The following is an 18,402-nucleotide window of genomic DNA, read 5'->3' as shown; positions in this document are numbered from 1 at the left end:
CTCAGGCTGTCGGCATAGATAGATAGATAGATAGATAGATAGACAGACGGACGGACGGACGGACGGACGGACGGACGGACGGACGGACGGACGGACGGACAGATAGATAGATAGATAGATAGATAGATAGATAGATAGATAGATAGATAGATAGATAGATAGATAGATAGATAGATAGATAGATAGATAGATAGATAGATAGACTTTATTTATCCCAAGCTGGGAAATGACAGTGTAGCAGCAGCATTACACACAGAGACAATAACAACACAATTAAATAAAAAGAACAACCTAGGCATACTTCAAGCAATAAAATATAAAAATACAATAAAAATACAATAAATATAAAGTGTCTAAAGAAGGAGTAGAATAGAATTCCAGTGCAGAATAAATATGAATATACAGTATAAAAATGTTGGTGCTATGAAACAAATAAGGTGCAATGAACAGTGTGCAGAAAAAACACATAAAGTGCATAGACAGTATGTAATGAACCAGGTTATTATTTGTTATTGTACAGTGTGATGGCATGTGGCAAGAAAGATTTTTTATATCAACAGTTTGTAGAATTTCCTATAAAATGTAATGTGACGTAATATTAAAAGTGGATGGTTGGTGGATGGGCCAAACCCCAAGTCTGTCAACCAGCAGACCAGTGTTTGTTACCACTGTTGGAGTCATGTGTGGATGCAGATAATAAGACTAGGTAGAAACTTAGCGGGATATAAATAGTAATAATGTGCTTAATAACAATATAAACCTTAGAGGAACAGTAGCGCTAATATTTACCTTTGAAATGAGTGAAGTCAAAGCACTAAAGCATGCTTTTATAGCGGATGAGCCGTCTCAAGCAGCTCCGCCTTCTTACAGAGAGTGATCACTCAGTGAGTCACTAGTGAGTCAGTCACACACACACACACATGTAGGACTGGCAGCCAGAAACAGTGGTTTTGGTGTCTAAGCTTCAGGAAGTGTTTGGTGCCTAAACCTAACCTGTTTACAGCATTAACAACCATCATAATGTTTATAAAGCAGCTGTGACATAGCCTGGGTCTACCCATAATGCCTTGCACGCTCGATTTCATTTCAGACTGAAGGCGTCATGGTGTCCATGGTGATTCTACTGTTGGGATCCAATCACAGAACGGGGAGGGACGGAGAGACATTACGCTAACTATTCGACCAAGGAAGCTTGTAGTTAGCTTACAGATCCAACATGGCTGCAGCAGACGCCAAGCTCTCTGTCGTTCCTGCTGTAGACAGAGTTCTAGATGGTTTAGAGACAAAGTTTATTTTAAAAGAAGAACAACATTTGGCTTTACACTCCTCTGTCACCACCAGAAAGGATGTTTTAGCCTCGCTGAGAAACAGGATTATCTACCAACTAGCCCTGTTAGCGGCTAAGCTAATGGGGTTTAGCCCCCCATTGTTGTGGTCGTCTTCCCATTGATCGCCTTGATGGAGGACCAGATTGATCAGCTATTGATTAATAAACAGATTAGCTCAGAGCTACGTACAGACGCTGATGATAGACATTCGTAGCGCCCAATAATCAGCTCTGGAGGATCATAAACCACGCCTCCTCTACGGGAACATGGACAGGTGGTCTCCAGACTAGATCTCACCTGTGATCTAGTCTGGCGTTAGCTAGCTAGCAGGCTAGCTGTGGCAGGATACAACAACAGTCGTAGGACAACTGTTTGAAGAATTCAAACACGCTGGTTCATTTTTCCCCTTAAGCAGAATATAATTGGTCCTCCAGCGCTGAAACACTGCTGATGGAGATATGTCTGGCTATGAGACACTACATTAGCCTGAATCCAACAACAGAGACATGAATCCCAACCTTCAGAGTCAAATGGTTGTATGTTAATGTATCATAGGAGACACGCCCGAGGTTCTTCTACTCTGGAGGCCATTATGGGCAAAAAGCCCCACCAAGCCACATATCTGTCATTTTGTCGGTTATTTTGTAATTGTTCTAGTCTCTTTGTAGTCATTCTTTGTCTGTGGTTGTTTTACTCAATATGTAGTCATTTTGTCTCTTTGTAGTTGCTTTGACTCTTCGTAGAATTGTGTCTCTTTGTCTCTTTGTCTCTTTGTGGTTGTTTTCCATAGTCGTTGTGAGTTTATTGAAGTCTCTTTGCAGCTGTTTTGTTTGTCTTTGTAGTCTTCTAGTCTCTGTGTTTCTTGGGAGTCATTTTATATTTCTTTGTGTCATTTTGAGTCTCTTCCTGGTTTGGATTTGTCTCTTTGAGTGACATGTTGTAGGTGAAGGCCAGGGGCAGTGCCGTAAGGCTTCGTTCAGTAATCCATCCATGGAGGCCAATATAGTCTGACATCTATCTTTACTTACATGACATAGAGTAATCCTGAATCCAGCCCCAGGTCAAACATACGCTAAGTCATGAATCATTCATTGGCCTGCATTGGACTCAGTGGTTCTCAGTAGTCAGTGTTGTTGAAGCAGAGCTGTGTTAGTCTGTCTCAGGAACACAATGATGTAAAGTTAGCATTAATATTTCTAACTTTTCCTTATGTTCAGCTCTAGAACACAAACAGCAGTAGCTTTATCACTCCAAACAGTCTCCAGGTCGTTTTAGGTCTCTGTCGCCTCTTTGGCTCAAAATATATTTTGTGTCAATATTTTTATTCCTCCACTTCTGACAGTCCTCCATCTTACCTCCAACCTCTGTCTGGCGAGCCTTTCATGACTAAAATAAAGCTCTGAATGTAAAAAAGAAGAAGTGTTTTTTAGGATTCAAGCACAGCTCTGTACACTTGTTCCCTTCCTGCTGCTGAACAGCTGATAAAAAGAGAAGAAACAGGGCTGTGGGCTCAGTTTCTCTCCTTGTTGTGTTTTCAAGTCAACCTTCCCAGCCTGAGGCTAACACTGGAGCTAGTTAGAGGAAAACATGGCTCCCTCACACTTCCCTGGCACATTAATAGCTTCGGATTTTTCGCTGTAAAAAAGACCAACATCAGCACGTCCACATCTATTAACGTGGTCTTCACCGTGGAAATATTGTGCAAAAGGTGCAAAAAGCAGCAGAGGAAGAATATGAGCTAATGATGATGAAAACTCTAGCCAAGACTTCTGTGTCTAAAAAATCACCTTTTCATCTAGAAATGAACAGAGACTGAATGGGGAGAGCTAAAATAACTCATTAGAACAACATAATGTCAAGTCAGGAGAACGTCAACACTAATTCTGTTTGTGTTCACTTCACTGCTCTTAAATTCCAGTTTGGATTCAAAACAATAACGGAGACATAATATTATTTTTGATAGTATTATGGAAATAAGCTCTGGCATGATGCTCTGACTCAGTACAGATGAGCAGTTAGCATTTAACTGATAAAAACTGCAACTGTCAGAGTCACATGGCACAACTAAACTACTCATTTTAATTTTCCTCTGTGAATAATTATGAATGCATCATAACTGCCCTTGAGGAGATGGCTTGGAGGGACATCAGATGAATGTGTATCAAACACTCTGAGTGAACTTTAATGTGTTGGCCATGTTCCATTGATTGTGGGTTAGACAATGCTAGCCAAGTCTTTATGTGTAGCCATGAGAGCAAAGTCACTCTTTACTGAATGATACTGAACTGTATGAAATGTTCACATGCAGTGATGCCAACCTTATGTCCTTCTGGCTTCCCAAAATATACATTTGCCAAATGATCTTACTTACAAATTTAAATATGAATTTATGTAAGTGACCTTTCATTGTATGGGAGCTCTGGGATTCACTGGAAGAAGCATTGCTAATCTGCTATTAAGAGAATTAGTGTTGACTGGAATTAGATTTTTGGTGGCAGAATAAATGTCTGCATTACTGTAGATCAGGGATGGTCAACATGAGGCCCGGGGGCCGCATACGGCCCGCACCCTCACTTGAAGTGGCCCTCAGTACAACTACATGCATTTAGCATGAAATCTTAAAAGTGCAGTGTAAAAATGCACAAAATTACTTCTTGTAATTAATGTTGATCTGCTGTTCTTACACTGAAAACAAAAGAAATCACAGTAAGTGGTTATTTTTTATTAGCTTCAAACCTTTTGTGTTCCTATTCATACTGTTAAACATGCATTAGAGCATGAAATATGTTAAGTTACTGCACTGTAAACATATTTAAAATGTCAGTTTCATCATATCTAAGTGCACGCTCCTATATGTGGCCCTGTGGTAGTGAACATGATAAATAATAATTGTGGCCCCCTGCAGCATTTAAGTTGCCCATCCCTGCCATATAATAGACAATCCACCTGTTATTTAAAAGGGACGGCTACTTGGTAGAAGTTCTGGTTTCACACTGTTCCACTGATCAACAGCTGTTGGCAGACATGTATAAAGAAACTTTGTAATGTACTCAAACATAGATGTATATTATATAATGTTACAGTGTTTGATGTTCATATTGAACATGGCCAGAGTGTCAAATAATGAGGTAAACAGAAGTAAAAGTGAGGCAAAAACCTTATATTCTGATCATTCTGAATGGTCTGTTTCTGCTCTAACGGTCCTGGTCATCTGCTCCAGTTACTGCAGAGTTAAAGACATTACATCGTCTCAATATGTAGCTACATGCTGACGTTAGAGAAACATGTAATATTGGTTGCGAATGTTGTTAATTTCTTCCCAATTTTGGATCACATCACTGCTGAAACATGTTTGATTGTGTAGTTTTTTGGTTGAGAAGCTCCTGCAGTTCGTTACAATCATCTACTGCTGCATGTAGCTACATGCTAACGTCAGGAAAACATGTCATTTTGGTTGTAGCTGCTGCTAAATACACCCCAATTTCATATCACATCCCTCTCAAACAGAGCCGTGTTTCCATGAGGCTAAAGAGCCACGCCCTCTCTCATGGCCGCTCACTCGGCGAGCCTCCATCACAAAGAAGGATTAACGAGCCTCCGGAGGTGACGAATGGTTTTCCATCATCACATAATCGATTAGCGACAATTTCGACTGTGACGTCACATTACAGATTAAACACGGGAGACTCAACTGTGGCCGCCGTAGCTAACTGTGCACATCATCTGCTGCTGATAATAAACAAACCAGCATGGCTAACTGTGCATAAGTGAACGTCCGGTGCTTGTTGTAAACAAACAGAGATCGCTAAGTGAACACATGCTGCAGCAGCAGCACATACACACTGTACTGCTACAGAGCTAACTGTTAGCCTGTTAGCACATACACACTGTACTGCTACAGAGCTAACTGTTAGCCTGTTAGCACATACACACTGTACTGCTACAGAGCTAACTGTTAGCCTGTTAGCACATACACACAGTACTGCTACGGAGCTAACTGTTAGCCTGTTAGCACATACACACAGTACTGCTACAGAGCTAACTGTTAGCACATACACACTGTACTGCTACGGAGCTAACTGTTAGCCTGTTAGCACATACACACTGTACTGCTACAGAGCTAACTGTTAGCCTGTTAGCACATACACACAGTACTCCTACGGAGCTAACTGTTAGCCTGTTAGCACATACACACAGTACTGCTACGGAGCTAACTGTTAGCCTGTTAGCACATACACACTGTACTGCTACGGAGCTAACTGTTAGCCTGTTAGCACATACACACAGTACTGCTACAGAGCTAACTGTTAGCCTGTTAGCACATACACACTGTACGGCAGGGAGCTAACTGTTAGCCTGTTAGCACATACACACTGTACTGCTACAGAGCTAACTGTTAGCCTGTTAGCACATACACACTGTACTGCTACAGAGCTAACTGTTAGCCTGTTAGCACATACACACTGTACTGCTACGGAGCTAACTGTTAGCCTGTTAGCACATACACACTGTACTGCTACGGAGCTAACTGTTAGCCTGTTAGCACTGCTAATTTCTCGCCAATTTGGTATCGCTATCCACTGACACATGTTGAACTGTAGTTGTAGATAGTAGATTGTAGTAGTTTTTGGTTTAGAAGCTTATATTGTTGATTTTCCTTCATTTTAAAGACTCTGCTCCCTGCCGTCCCTCAGGGTCTGGAGGTGCACGGTGGCTGTACTTACGCTCAGCGATGACCATGGGTGGGTAGAACAGGAAGTAGCCCACCAGCTCGGCGGTCAGCTGGTTGAGGAGGCCGCTGGAGATGGTCCCGTTGAGGATTGCATCCTGGTTCTTCACCACGTAGACCAGAGAGACCGATGGAGAGCCAGACTCCTGGGACACACTCTGGATCTGAGGACAAACAAAACATTTTCCAATATTGGAATGATAATTCAATTCTTTGTTTATAGCAAACACATAAAGAGGCAGCAGTGGGCGCATGTATAATTGAAACATTCATACAGAAATATCTAACGTATCATACCGAATGTCTACAATGGCCATAAAGAATGCATCACAGAGCTCCAGACTCAGCATGACACTCTGAATGAAACAGTGTTTCTCTCTATAATAAGACCTGCTCTGAAACAATGTGACTGAGTCACCGTAGTAAAGTGGATGATGAGACGAGATACAAGCAATTCCCACAACATTCCTCCATGAGTGTTAATATTTCAGAGGATGAATTATGAATGGAGCCTATATCTGCCTCTGCTGGCTAAGACCTACTTTATGATTATGATGCTGTGTGCATGTACATCCTGCAGTCAGAGAGGAAGAGAGAGAACATGAGAAAGAAAGAGAAGAAAAGAGGATACAAAGACTGAAAATGCTTCAACATAAAACAGCATTGTGGAGGAACAAGCTTTGATAATGTCTCTGCAAATAAAACAAGATATGAATCTACAGTCACTCACTCCTTCTGACTGCTGTGGCCACCTAATGAATAATTACAGCAATGTTTAGTGTTTTATATGTAAATTTGCAGTTTTTACAGTAAAGATTAGATTAGATTAGATTAGATAAAACTTTATTGATCCCTTGGGATAGCTCCCTCAGGGAAATTGAGTTTCCAGCAGCAAACAGGTTAAAAAGCACACATAAGAGAATAAGAACAATTTATATACAATAAATAAAAAAATATGATATGAGATGGTTTTTAAATAGTCCTTATGTATGTCTTATTGTATTTGTTATTTGTTATTGTTACTGCTCCTTCCTGTCCTCAGGTAGATAGGTAAAGAGTTGTATTGTTGTGTTGTCTAACATTTGACCCAGAGCTTTGTTTCACATTAGTATGCTGCATGCAGATATGACATATCTGGCTGTCTGGACACTATAAATATCCTCCTGAGCCCATGTCTACCTCCACAGTGAGCCTGTTGTAGGTCTCCAGCACTTTGTCCTGAGCCTCGTCGAAGGCGTTCTCCAGCCGGTGCTCCAACATCTGGACGAAGCTGCAGGAGTAGATGTTGTCTGTTGGGCCCACGAACCTCAGCACTGCAGGGGAGAGACAACATGTTAAATTAATAATGAAACTTATTTATTGTACAACGATAATTAGGCAGAAAAGAACACAGAAAACAAACAAACAGACAGACAGGGAATAATGGAAATAACTGCCAATGAGTTATTACTTGGTTTTTGACATGATACATGATTTATGCTGTTTTAAACCGAAGATTTCACATGTGAGAACCTTTATTAACCATCACAGATTTATAGTGTACAGGTGCATCTCAATCAATTAGAATATCATAAAAAAAACTTTATTTATGTCAGTAATTCAATTCAAAAAGTGGAAATAACACATTATATAGATCCATCACACACAGAATGAAACATTTCATGTCTTAACTTCTTCTTTTTTTAATTATACATTAAATGAAGACCTAACATTGAGTGTCTCACAAAAAAATGTAGTATTACAAAAGACCAATTTTAAAAAGTATGTTTAATATGTAAATGTTGGTCATCTATATGACTCAATACCTGGTTGACTTGAACTACTGGACTAATGGACTTTTGAACATGATATTCTAATGTATTGAGATGCTCCTGTATAACTAGAATAGTTTACAGACTCTAAGCATTTCTAAAGACGCTTGATTTAACATTTCCTTATGAAAATGTCTATGCTATATATTTTATTAAAGCTAGTACTTCTCCCAAATGTTTCTGACTATGTTCAGTCCCAGAGGAATCTTTGAGTTTGAGTTTTATCTTTCCAGTTTTAAGCCTCATGCGTCTGATCAACTGTTTAGATCTTGTAGTTATCAGAGAGAAGCTGGTTCTGGTTCTGAGCCTGCAGCGTTGGTGAACGACTGATTCTTAACATGAAACTGCTTAATTCAGTGTTTTCACCCGTTTTTAATCAGCAGGTCTAATTGTTTTGGAGAAGAGGATCTTTGGATAATTCAGATCACATTGTTTTGTCTTTTGTTGCTGTTTTGATGGCAGCAGAAAATTACATATTGCACATATTAAATATAGAGACCGTCTTTGAGTTTTTTGCTTCAAGCCTGCCTTCAAATAATATATCATTATAATTTACTGTTTAAACGGTTTAATACAAATGCATCCATATCAGCAACAACTTCTGACTAATTATTTTGAATCTCTACAGCTGGAATGTGTATGTGGGTCTGTTTGGTATTAATGACAGTGTTGCTCCAGATAGAAGCTTCCTGTGTGACGATAAACCGAACACTGAGACACAGAAAGAGGATTATAGAGAACGAGAACACCTAAAAGAGTGGTTGTCTGTTAGCGCCACGCAGGAGGAACAGGGTAAACATATTGAGTCCATCAGCAGATTATGGAGGATGTTATTAATGTTGTCTCAGTCCTTTCACTGCAGTCGTCCTCCGTTCTCTCCCTGCTCTCCGTCTTTCTGCGCTCTTTTAAAAAACCCTCTAAAGGACGAGAGGAGAGGTGGAACAATATTCTGACCTAAATTCAGAACGTGGTGGTGCTGATGAGCAGCTCCATCCTCAGCCTCTCCACCCTCCACTGGTCCACAGTCTGCAGCACTACACTGCTGACCCAGTTGATAATCTTATGCAAATTGTGCTGTGATGGTGAATTGGCGTATCTGTGTATTCATGGTTTATGAGCTCAACAAGCCAGCCATGGATTTTTATTCTTGCCTAAAGTGCCTTTATCCACAGCTGCACACTAACATGGAGTAGCTTTACTGCAGAATACATCACACAGGAATGAAACGTGTCATTTGAGTTTACAGATACATGGATCTAAAATATAACAACATGAAAGAAACGCATAGACTGCATACACTGTAAAAAAATAATCTGTTTAATTTACGGTAAAATACCGGCAGCTGTGGTTGCCAGAACTTCACCGTAAAAATTACAGTGAGTGGGTTTTCTATTCTAAATTTAAATGTAAATATCAGCAAAAACTGTGATTTAGTCTGAATAATCCTGATATTTTTAGGGTAATTGTGTCATTCATTCATACATCATGGTATTTCTCCATAAATTTTGCATGAAAATGTTATATTTTACAGCAAAACTGTGTTTCTTCCATTTTATGAAAGAAAAAAAAAAGGATATGTTTTGTGCTATTCTTTGATTTACGGTAATTAAAAGTGTCTAATACAGTGATATACAATTTTTCATTTTATGCCCTATTTCTGATGTATTTGACAGTGTATTACTGTTATTTCTACAAACCTTTTTTACAGTGTAGATGCATAGACCGCAAACGAAAGTCTATTATTTCAACAAAAAATATAGTTTGTAGAAACAATGAGTTCCCAGTTCACACATCCAGCAGACACAAAGCAACATCAGCATTTATAGAGAGTCTTGTTTCTGTCCAACCAGTGAAGAGGAGTCAATATTTCCTCATCTTTTACCTCTGTTTTGGTCTCCACCACCTAATAAGTCAATGATCAGCCTGTTTGGCTTCTAAATGCTGCTCTATGTCCAGTTTACAGGGTTTATCAGAGCTGTTTCACTAGGACCAGCTGCCTGATGCTGCAGGTAACAAGGCTGATGATGAACCAGAAACAATGAGCCAACACAACAACATGGGGAGTCTAGAGCTGATGACACTGAGGTTCAAAGAGATAAAAGCTTTTGACAAAAAGATGACTAAATGTAATGACTTCCTTGATTAAAACTGCACTGAAATGATTCGTAGTTGATTAAAACTAGACTATATGAAGGATTATGTGACTAAAATTAATTTTAGTCACATTTTCGTGTGAATACTGAGACTAAATATATTGTATACTGTACTACAGTATTACGTGTATAAGTAGTAATGTTCATTTGAAGCTTCATTAGTTGTATTTGCTGACCCACTATTTGGCACTTTTGGTTTAAAGAAAAGGCTGAAGGAACAGCAGAGAGTGATGTCTAGTGGCTGGGAAATAAAACCTTCATGAAGCTTCACCTGGCCATCACTACCTTATTATAATATTATAATATTATAATCCCTTCACCACAGGACCGTTCTTCATCAGAATTGTGTGAATTCATTCATGGCTTGAATAGAACATTTATCAAAAGTTCAGTTTTTATATAAAGGTATTGATAAGTGCAGCTTGAAATGAAAACATTTTTAATTATTACGTCCCAAATGCACATCGTGGCTTTAATTCTATCTGTAACACTGCAAAATCTACCAAATTCTGTCCAGTAAGCTGAATCCAACTCAAACACTGGACCAACCTGAATTTAAAAAAAAGTATTTATTTTAAAAAAGCATGTTTTTAATAGCAATGTGTTAATTGCAGTGATTTTTCTAACCTTGTTCCCACAAGAGTTGGTTTAGATGTGTGTGTGCTGAAATGTGTTTTTTAAGAGGCTTAACAGACTAAATGAATGGACCAATTTGCCTTTGCTCTGCAATCATGGGAGTTTGTATGGGATTTAGAGTATCAGAGAAGAGTAAAGGAGAGCAGACATGTAATCAGAATTTTCTAATTTTGTCTCTGCTCTACTCTTCCCCTGAGTCTCTGCTCACATTCTCTCCCTCCTCCCAACTTCTGCAAGTCTTTATCCTTTTACACTCCACTTCCACAATTAACTCCATTGTTTGTGTGAGATTCTCTTGATCTATCTGATCTCATTGATCACCTGTTTTGAGCTGCAGGTGGACGCTGGGAGCAGGCGTCCAGGCAGCGACAGGAACCAGGACGGCTCTGACCAGCGGCGTGTGCTGCCGGATGTCTGACAGCAGCTTGTCGAAGCCGTAAACATGCAGCGCCTCCATGACCAGCGAGGAGATGAAGACCGTCTTACCGCTTGTCACGTAGTAACCCAGCGTCACGTTGTGGGGGCTGCAGTCATCATGCTCCACCTGATGGAGAGAGAGGAACATTTAACTTCACGTACATCTGGACTTCAAGAGGTTCATGGATCATAAAACATGGTGGTGCTATATGTCTGCAGGACCTCATGTTTCAAAGGAGAAAATCATAGAAACAGTTTCAGAGAAGACATCAGTGCTACCAGGAGAAACAAGCTGCATCTTTTCTGTTGTACTAGCTATGGGTTCAGAATACCAATGCATCACAATACAGATATTTATAATCTTTGCTTTGTTATTAAAGGCCAAATCGGCCTCAAGGACATATTTCACCTGAGCCTCAACGCTCATAAATCTGACTAGCCGTGTCCTGGAAATACACAGAGACAACAATCAGTGATGATTCAAGACTCGAATTTCTGGAACGATACGCCGCCCACCTTCCTCCACCTTCCTCCTCCCTCCACCCTCCACCTTCCTCCACCTTCCTCCTCACTCCACCCTCCACCTTCCTCCACCTCCCTCCACCTTCCTCCACCCTCCTCAGCCTCTGAGCAGCTGTGGCTGCTGTTACTCTTTCCTCATCATCCTCTCCTCTTCCTCTCCTCTTCCTCTTTCAGCTGGCTGCCTCAAACACATCCCTGTGTTGTTATAATGTTAACTCATCTTATGTAGCATCCATAACTAGTGTATTAACAACCATCGACTGTATAACAAAATATGTAAGGATAAATAATTTTGTACCTTATTAATGAATATATTCACAAATGTGTTTAAAATGTGCTTTGCTTTATGTTTGAGTATAAGTTGGTAAATGTATTTACAGAATGGACTTCATCAGGTAATGTTTAGATTGTAATGCATGAAGTGTTATATAATATATATAAGGAGCATGCTGATGGTATTTTAAAACATTTACAATGATACACTCCTGAATCATTTCTGCATGATCCAGGGTTGCAGAAGTTCCAGGTTATAATATAAAAAAAACGATTGGCATAAGCCATTTTTCCATTTGAGTCGAAACAAATTTGAAGCAAAATTTTGAGATGTCACATTAAAGAAAATGAGAATTAGGAATGTTTCCATCAGTTGCTATAGAGTGATACAAAACAACTTGCACAAAAGTATTTTGGTGAGCAGATGGCAGTGTGATGTATTCATGTATCCGTCAGGACAACAGTTGTAGAAGAAGTAGAGACAAAAAGAGGTTATAGTGAAGGGACAATGAAGTTTAGTGAACCATTGCTTTATTATTTGACCCCACTAGATGGAGTCTTGGCTTAAAAACAGGCTTTAGCAATGGTAAATGAGTGTGGCTCAGAAGATAAAACAAATGGTTGACGAAGCTTCGTTGTCCCTTCACTAGTTATCGGCCAACGTTGGCCAACCACGAAAGAAATTCTTCAAACAGCTGATCAGTCATGTGAGTTAAATGTTTGCTACATCAGAAATTATGTGGAACGATTGTTTCCATCTCCCATTAAGAGCATTAACTAAAAAACACCTCAAGCTTTTTTCATGCAAATCTTAAGTAGGCGCGTCAATATTCATTGATGGAAACACAACTCTAGTTAATTATTGTTTGAATTGTTAACATTTTAAACAGTATATGTGTAGGAGATGAATTGGGCCCCATTCTCTGATAATCTGTCCTTTAGTGTATTATAATCCCTTTATTTGTTTGTATAACACTTACATGTTTAATTCCTCATGCACCCTGCAGAAGCTGCACATTTTTTTATCCCACCCTTGTTCTGCATCCTTTAAAAGCAGTGTTGTATCTAATAAAGCACATCTGCCCTCTGCTGTCACTTGTTTTCTCCCTGCCAACACTGTAAAGCTGTAAAACTGGCCAATTTTAGAAGCAATTATGGTTAACCATACTGTTCAATGATGCAACACATTAAATACTGTTGCATGCTAATTCCATGCTGTTTGACAATCCCTTTCCCTCTGAAGCCAATATTTACCATCAACACGCCTCAGAACTCTGGCTGCAGGACAGAACGCCGCTTTAGTTTTATACCTGCTGCTGCTGCTGCCTCTCTCTCCAGAGACTGGTCCTACTGCTAAATGATAGTCTACCTTATCTGATGGAGAGGAAGAGAAATGAGGAGTGGTGTGTGTGTGTGTGTGTGTGTGTGTGTGTGTGTGTGTGTGTGTGTGTGTGTGTGTGTGTGTGTGTGTGTGTGTCTGTGTGTGTGTGTGTGTGTGTGTGTGTGTGTGTGTGTGTGTGTGTGTGCAGGCGGTAGATGAAAGTGGACCGGAGCTTAGAGACACTGAGTCACTCCCAGTGTAGGCTCACAAACAACTGGATAAAAATAGAAAAAGCAGGCAGATGAAGACAGAAGAGTGATAGACAGAGAGATGGAGAGAGACAGGTGGACAGACAGGTGGACAGACAGGAGGACAGACAGACAGGTGGACAGACAGGTGGACAGACAGGTGGACAGACAGACAGGTGGACAGACAGACAGGTGGACAGACAGGTGGACAGGACGACACGCAGACCAACAGACAGCTTGTCAGAAAATCAATCGACTTAAACCAATCAGATAGGGGAGATGAAGGAAGGGAGCAATGGGAGAAATGTAGATATTGAGGAGGAAGAGGAAGAGTGATCAGCTGAGAAGAGACAGAGAAGGACTGAAGAATCAGAAATAGACGAGAGGAATAGATGAATAGAGGAATAGAGGAATAGAGGAATAGATGAATAGAGGAATAGGTGAATAGAGGAATAGATGAATAGAGGAATAGAGGAATAGGTGAATAGAGGAATAGATGAATAGAGGAATAGATGAATAGAGGAATAGGTGAATAGAGGAATAGATGAATAGAGGAATAGAGGAATAGATGAATAGAGGAATAGATGAATAGAGGAATAGATGAATAGAGGAATAGAGGAATAGATGAATAGAGGAATAGATGAATAGAGGAATAGGTGGACTGGAACATTAGACAGAGGAACAAAAACGATTGGCAACAGAACAGAACGATCACTTGACTGCACTACACTGGCAAAAAAAGATGATTTATTCTGGATTTATTTTCCATTACCATGTTTGTGTGTGTGTGTGTGTGTGTGTGTGTGTGTGTGTGTGTGTGTGTGTGTGTGTGTGTGTGTGTGTGTGTGTGTCTAAGCAAACACTAGCTGACTATTCAACAGGTTATTTCAACACAGACTGTATTAGTCAACTCTCCCTGTTCTCCTCTAGCATCATTCAGACGAGTCCTTGTGAGGAGAAAATGATGAACACTGTAGAATATTGTAAAGTGATGACACTCAATAATATATGCACACATGAGGGGCCAGCACTGTGGAAACATTCAAACATAAGGATTCATTTATCTCTCATAGAAAAGCATTTTCACTCAGTATGATGAAGCAGATATGGTCATCTAAGTTACATCAGGAGCGTATAGACCTGTAACATGTGTGCCATATAAGCAAAGCAAACAAAAGCTCTGAAAAGCAATTAAAGGGACAGTTCACCCCAAAGTCAGAAATACAGATTTTTTTCTATTATGCTATTTATCAGTCTAGATTTGTTGCTGTAGCGATGTCTGCCTTCTCTCCAAGATAATGGAACAAGATGTCTGAGCTGTAGCGCTGGTTATAGTTAGATCCTGTCCTCCTGTGGTTGGCAGATGGTTGCCAGTAAAAAAGAAACTAGTTCTTACGGCTCACGTCCAAGGACTGTCATGAGCAGCCAGGTCATGACTCCTGGAAAAGGACACGTGTTGAGTATTTTTTTGGGTGTATTGAGCACCACAAGCAAAGTGCCATAAACAGTCGTTCCATTATATTCATGAGAAGAGACATCTCTTCCATCAAGTCTCCAACCAGGCGGCAACCTCCTGGTCTGAGCAGGGAGGCAAACCAGGAAGTGCCTTAAGCTGCATTCTACCCAAAATTCCAGCAGGGGGCGCTGATGGCGGCTGCAAAAGCATTTGGGTCCATTCATTTCAATACAGAATGAGAAATCTTCTCACTTGATTTATTACCTCAGAATTTTTTTAGGACAACACTATGGTCTCAATCGCTAGTTTCTTCTTCAAGACAATTTGATGTTAATAGTGTAAATAATGGCCCCATTTAGAAGAAAATAGAAGATAAAGAATCGTATGATTTGGGGCGGGGCTACCTTTGATTGACAGGTCACTAACAAGGTGAGCCGTCATCAGGAGAGAAATAATGAATATCAATGCATCAGAACAGTGCATGTCCACGGCACTGCCATTAAAGTTGGAGAAAAAAAAAGGAAGTTTACCGGTTTTGTCTCATAACTTTGACCATTTCATGCTGTATTTTCACTTAATGACAGTTTTTTTTTTTTTTTTTTTACATTTTGTTCATTTAAAATGTCTTGTTCAGCGTTTGGTTGGACTAACAAGGAGTCGCTGTTTCTTAGGTAAGTAACGTACATTTTGTTTTTTGTGACTTCTCTCAGGTTGAGGTGTAGAGAGGCGTGTCGTCAGTGTCGTCGTTCCTCTACAGTCCAAATATAGTCTGTTCACCATTTCCGAAAAAAGATGGCGACGAGTATAACGCTGAACGGGCAATCAACTAACCAATGGGTGACGTCACGGTGACTGCGTCCATTATTTATACAGTCTATGTCTCAAACCCACAGCTACTCACACCAAAACAATCTAGATAGATTAAAATCACTGCAGGTCGAAGAAAACAAATGTATTGATGCTTTGGGGTTGAACTGTCCCTGTTCCAATGTTAAATGTTCTCTACCACAGTATTTCATTAGTGACAGGACAGCTCTTTACTTCCCTAGAAAATGAAGTGCCTATGAGCCTCTATTTACTGGCCACAAGCCAGTGTTTATGATTGATTCATTGATTGATTTTCATTTAGTGTCATACAAAGTGTCCGACCCTGATGGGTTTGCAAAACACCAAGAATACTGTTGCAGTGGTCCCACATTTTAAAAAATACAGAAAAACAGGTTATTTTACATATTTTTGGTCTTAAACAAAACATTCTGTCTTCTCTCCCAAGCTTGACAAATAAATCCTGTTACTAAAAAGCTTCCTTCCTGAAGCCAACTGCAGTTTTTCATAGTATTCCAGCCAAAAGACATAAACATAAATGGAGGTCATTTTATTAAAAGTACATCCTGTATATCATTGTAGACAGGACAGTAAAACAAAAACAAAAATCTTATTATCAACTTCTCCTAGCTATCACAACTAACGGTAATGTTCCTCAGCAGAACTGTGTCTTGTCTTCTGCTGAACATTTTCATATCCGCATGGACGCCAGGGCTAATGGCTACTGGTACCAATCAAACTAGAAGACCTAATAGTCAGACGACTTAGGACCAGATTTGAGAAGTATGGGGACACATCGGACAAAAGCACCATTTTTTTCCCACATGCTCCCCATTACCATAGCTTTCATTTTTGATGGGAGCCACTTCATCATCATGGCGAGATGTTCCGCTTAGGAACTGAGCTGGAAATTAGGTAAATACGTGCCCAAAATGAACACATCTATTTGATCAAACAATCATCTAGTGATATTCTAAATAGCTTTAATGGATTCTTTGACCCAGAAAATGTATATTTTGACAGCAAGATTGACCTTCAAAGTGGCTTGAAAGATATATTGGTTCTCATAGATTATTCTATGGTTGCCATCTCTGATCCACAATGTTGATGAAGTGGCTCCCATCAAAAATTGAAACTAATGGTTATGGAGAGAATGTGGGAAAAAAAATTGGTGCTTTTGTCCGGCGTGTCCCCCTTATTTGTCTAAGCTGCCTGACTATAAAGAAACATTGGTACGTTAGGCCAAGATATTTTCTATTGATCACTATATGACAGCATGTGTTGACCTGATTAGAATCAAATCAAATCAAATCAAATCAAATCAAATCAAATCAAATCAAAATTACTTCATTTATCCCCAAATTCAGCTAGTCTGTTAGCTCTAAGTTGAACTAAGTTGTGATCTGACCTGCCAAGTGGTGGTAAGGCAGTACACATATTGTCATATCGACTGACCAGCACCCAACCTGAGGCTATAAGCTTCTGACTTGTATTGACTAGCCCGGGATCTTTATTTACTAGCCACTGACCAACGTTTACCAGCTACCAACCTGCATGTACTAGCCACTGATATGTGTTTACTGGCCCCTGCAGTAATGTACCACTAACCAATGTTTACTGTCTGGAGACCTGTGGTTAGTAGCCTGAGACCTTTATTTACCAGCCAGTGGCTTATGTTTATTCCCCACTGAGTAAGTTATTTCTAAACTGTTTTTATAAACTCCTGACTGGTCACTGAGCCGTGGTTACTGGTTACTGACCTGTAGTAGCCATTGGGTTATGCTTTAATATATAACTAATCTGTGGTTATGGTTGACCCAGTAGGAGACACTGACCTGGGCCTGGGCTGTGGAGTCGTTCAGGGCTCTCTGCAGGGCGTGGCTCAGTCCTTTAGACAGGTTCTGTTTCAGGATCAGATCCAGCCGGTTCCTACGGAGCTCGATGGACAGAACTGAGAAGGAAAACAATGATAACAATGAGAGCTGACTGTGCAAGGTGTTCATTTTTGGCTTATTCATATTTTTTTTCCCAAATCTAAAATCTGACAGCTGGGAAAATATTGCCAATGATAGGTCTGTGTGGACATTGTCACGGGGGCTGTTCTATGGTACTACTATAGTTTTACCATGACTGCTTCTAATACATCTAATACTATTCATTCAATTATTCAGTGTCCTTCATTTTTACAAACTGGGGTCACAGGGGCTGAGCAACCCCAGCTGACAGGGCTCTCATTCACTCCTACGGGCTACTACTATGCTATTCCCTGAATAAATGTCATTTAACCTAGAAACTGTTTCTCTCTTGGCCCAATATTAAATACAGACTATTGACAACCACAATTACTTGGCATTGTTAGGGACCCTTGATTTCCAGTAAGAGCAGCCCACATTATTATGGCATAGATTCAAATGTAGCAGATTTGTCAGCCAAAAAATATTCTGTGAACTCTTTTCCAGCATAGTATCCAGGTTTGTGAGATCAGTAGTGCTGTTTACACCAGTTCTTATCCTACCTCTGTTACGTAACTTAAAAATAGTAACATCAGACAGTTTTTGCCTCTTTTTAGGTGGTTGGAGTATTTTCCCTCAACGTTTGTTGTGATATTGCTTCAGCGTGATGAAGACAATTAGATACAGTATTCTGTCAGGTCTACAGGATGGTTTTGTTCCTTGGGTAGAGA

The 18,402-nt window shown here is 39.9% G+C and overlaps 1 protein-coding gene across 2 annotated transcripts in view; it reads right to left on the bottom strand.

Moving 5' to 3' along the window:
- Positions 1–18,402, bottom strand: part of kiaa1549la (KIAA1549-like a) — a 152,584-nt gene that overhangs the window by 83,903 nt on the left and 50,279 nt on the right. For both annotated transcript variants that reach the window (XM_059334464.1, XM_059334465.1), the window contains 4 exons: positions 17,555–17,670; positions 10,979–11,201; positions 7,237–7,370; positions 6,053–6,221 (listed from right to left, as the gene is read on the bottom strand). In XM_059334464.1, coding sequence (XP_059190447.1) covers positions 6,053–6,221; positions 7,237–7,370; positions 10,979–11,201; positions 17,555–17,670 — 642 coding nt within the window. The remainder of the gene's footprint in view (positions 1–6,052; positions 6,222–7,236; positions 7,371–10,978; positions 11,202–17,554; positions 17,671–18,402) is intronic.

The sequence above is a fragment of the Centropristis striata genome, chromosome 6, assembly GCF_030273125.1.
Source record: "Centropristis striata isolate RG_2023a ecotype Rhode Island chromosome 6, C.striata_1.0, whole genome shotgun sequence".
In the NCBI taxonomy this organism is placed as follows: domain Eukaryota; kingdom Metazoa; phylum Chordata; class Actinopteri; order Perciformes; family Serranidae; genus Centropristis; species Centropristis striata.
The sequence above is the reverse complement of the archived record's forward strand: the minus strand, read 5'-3'. Positions and strand labels throughout refer to the sequence as shown.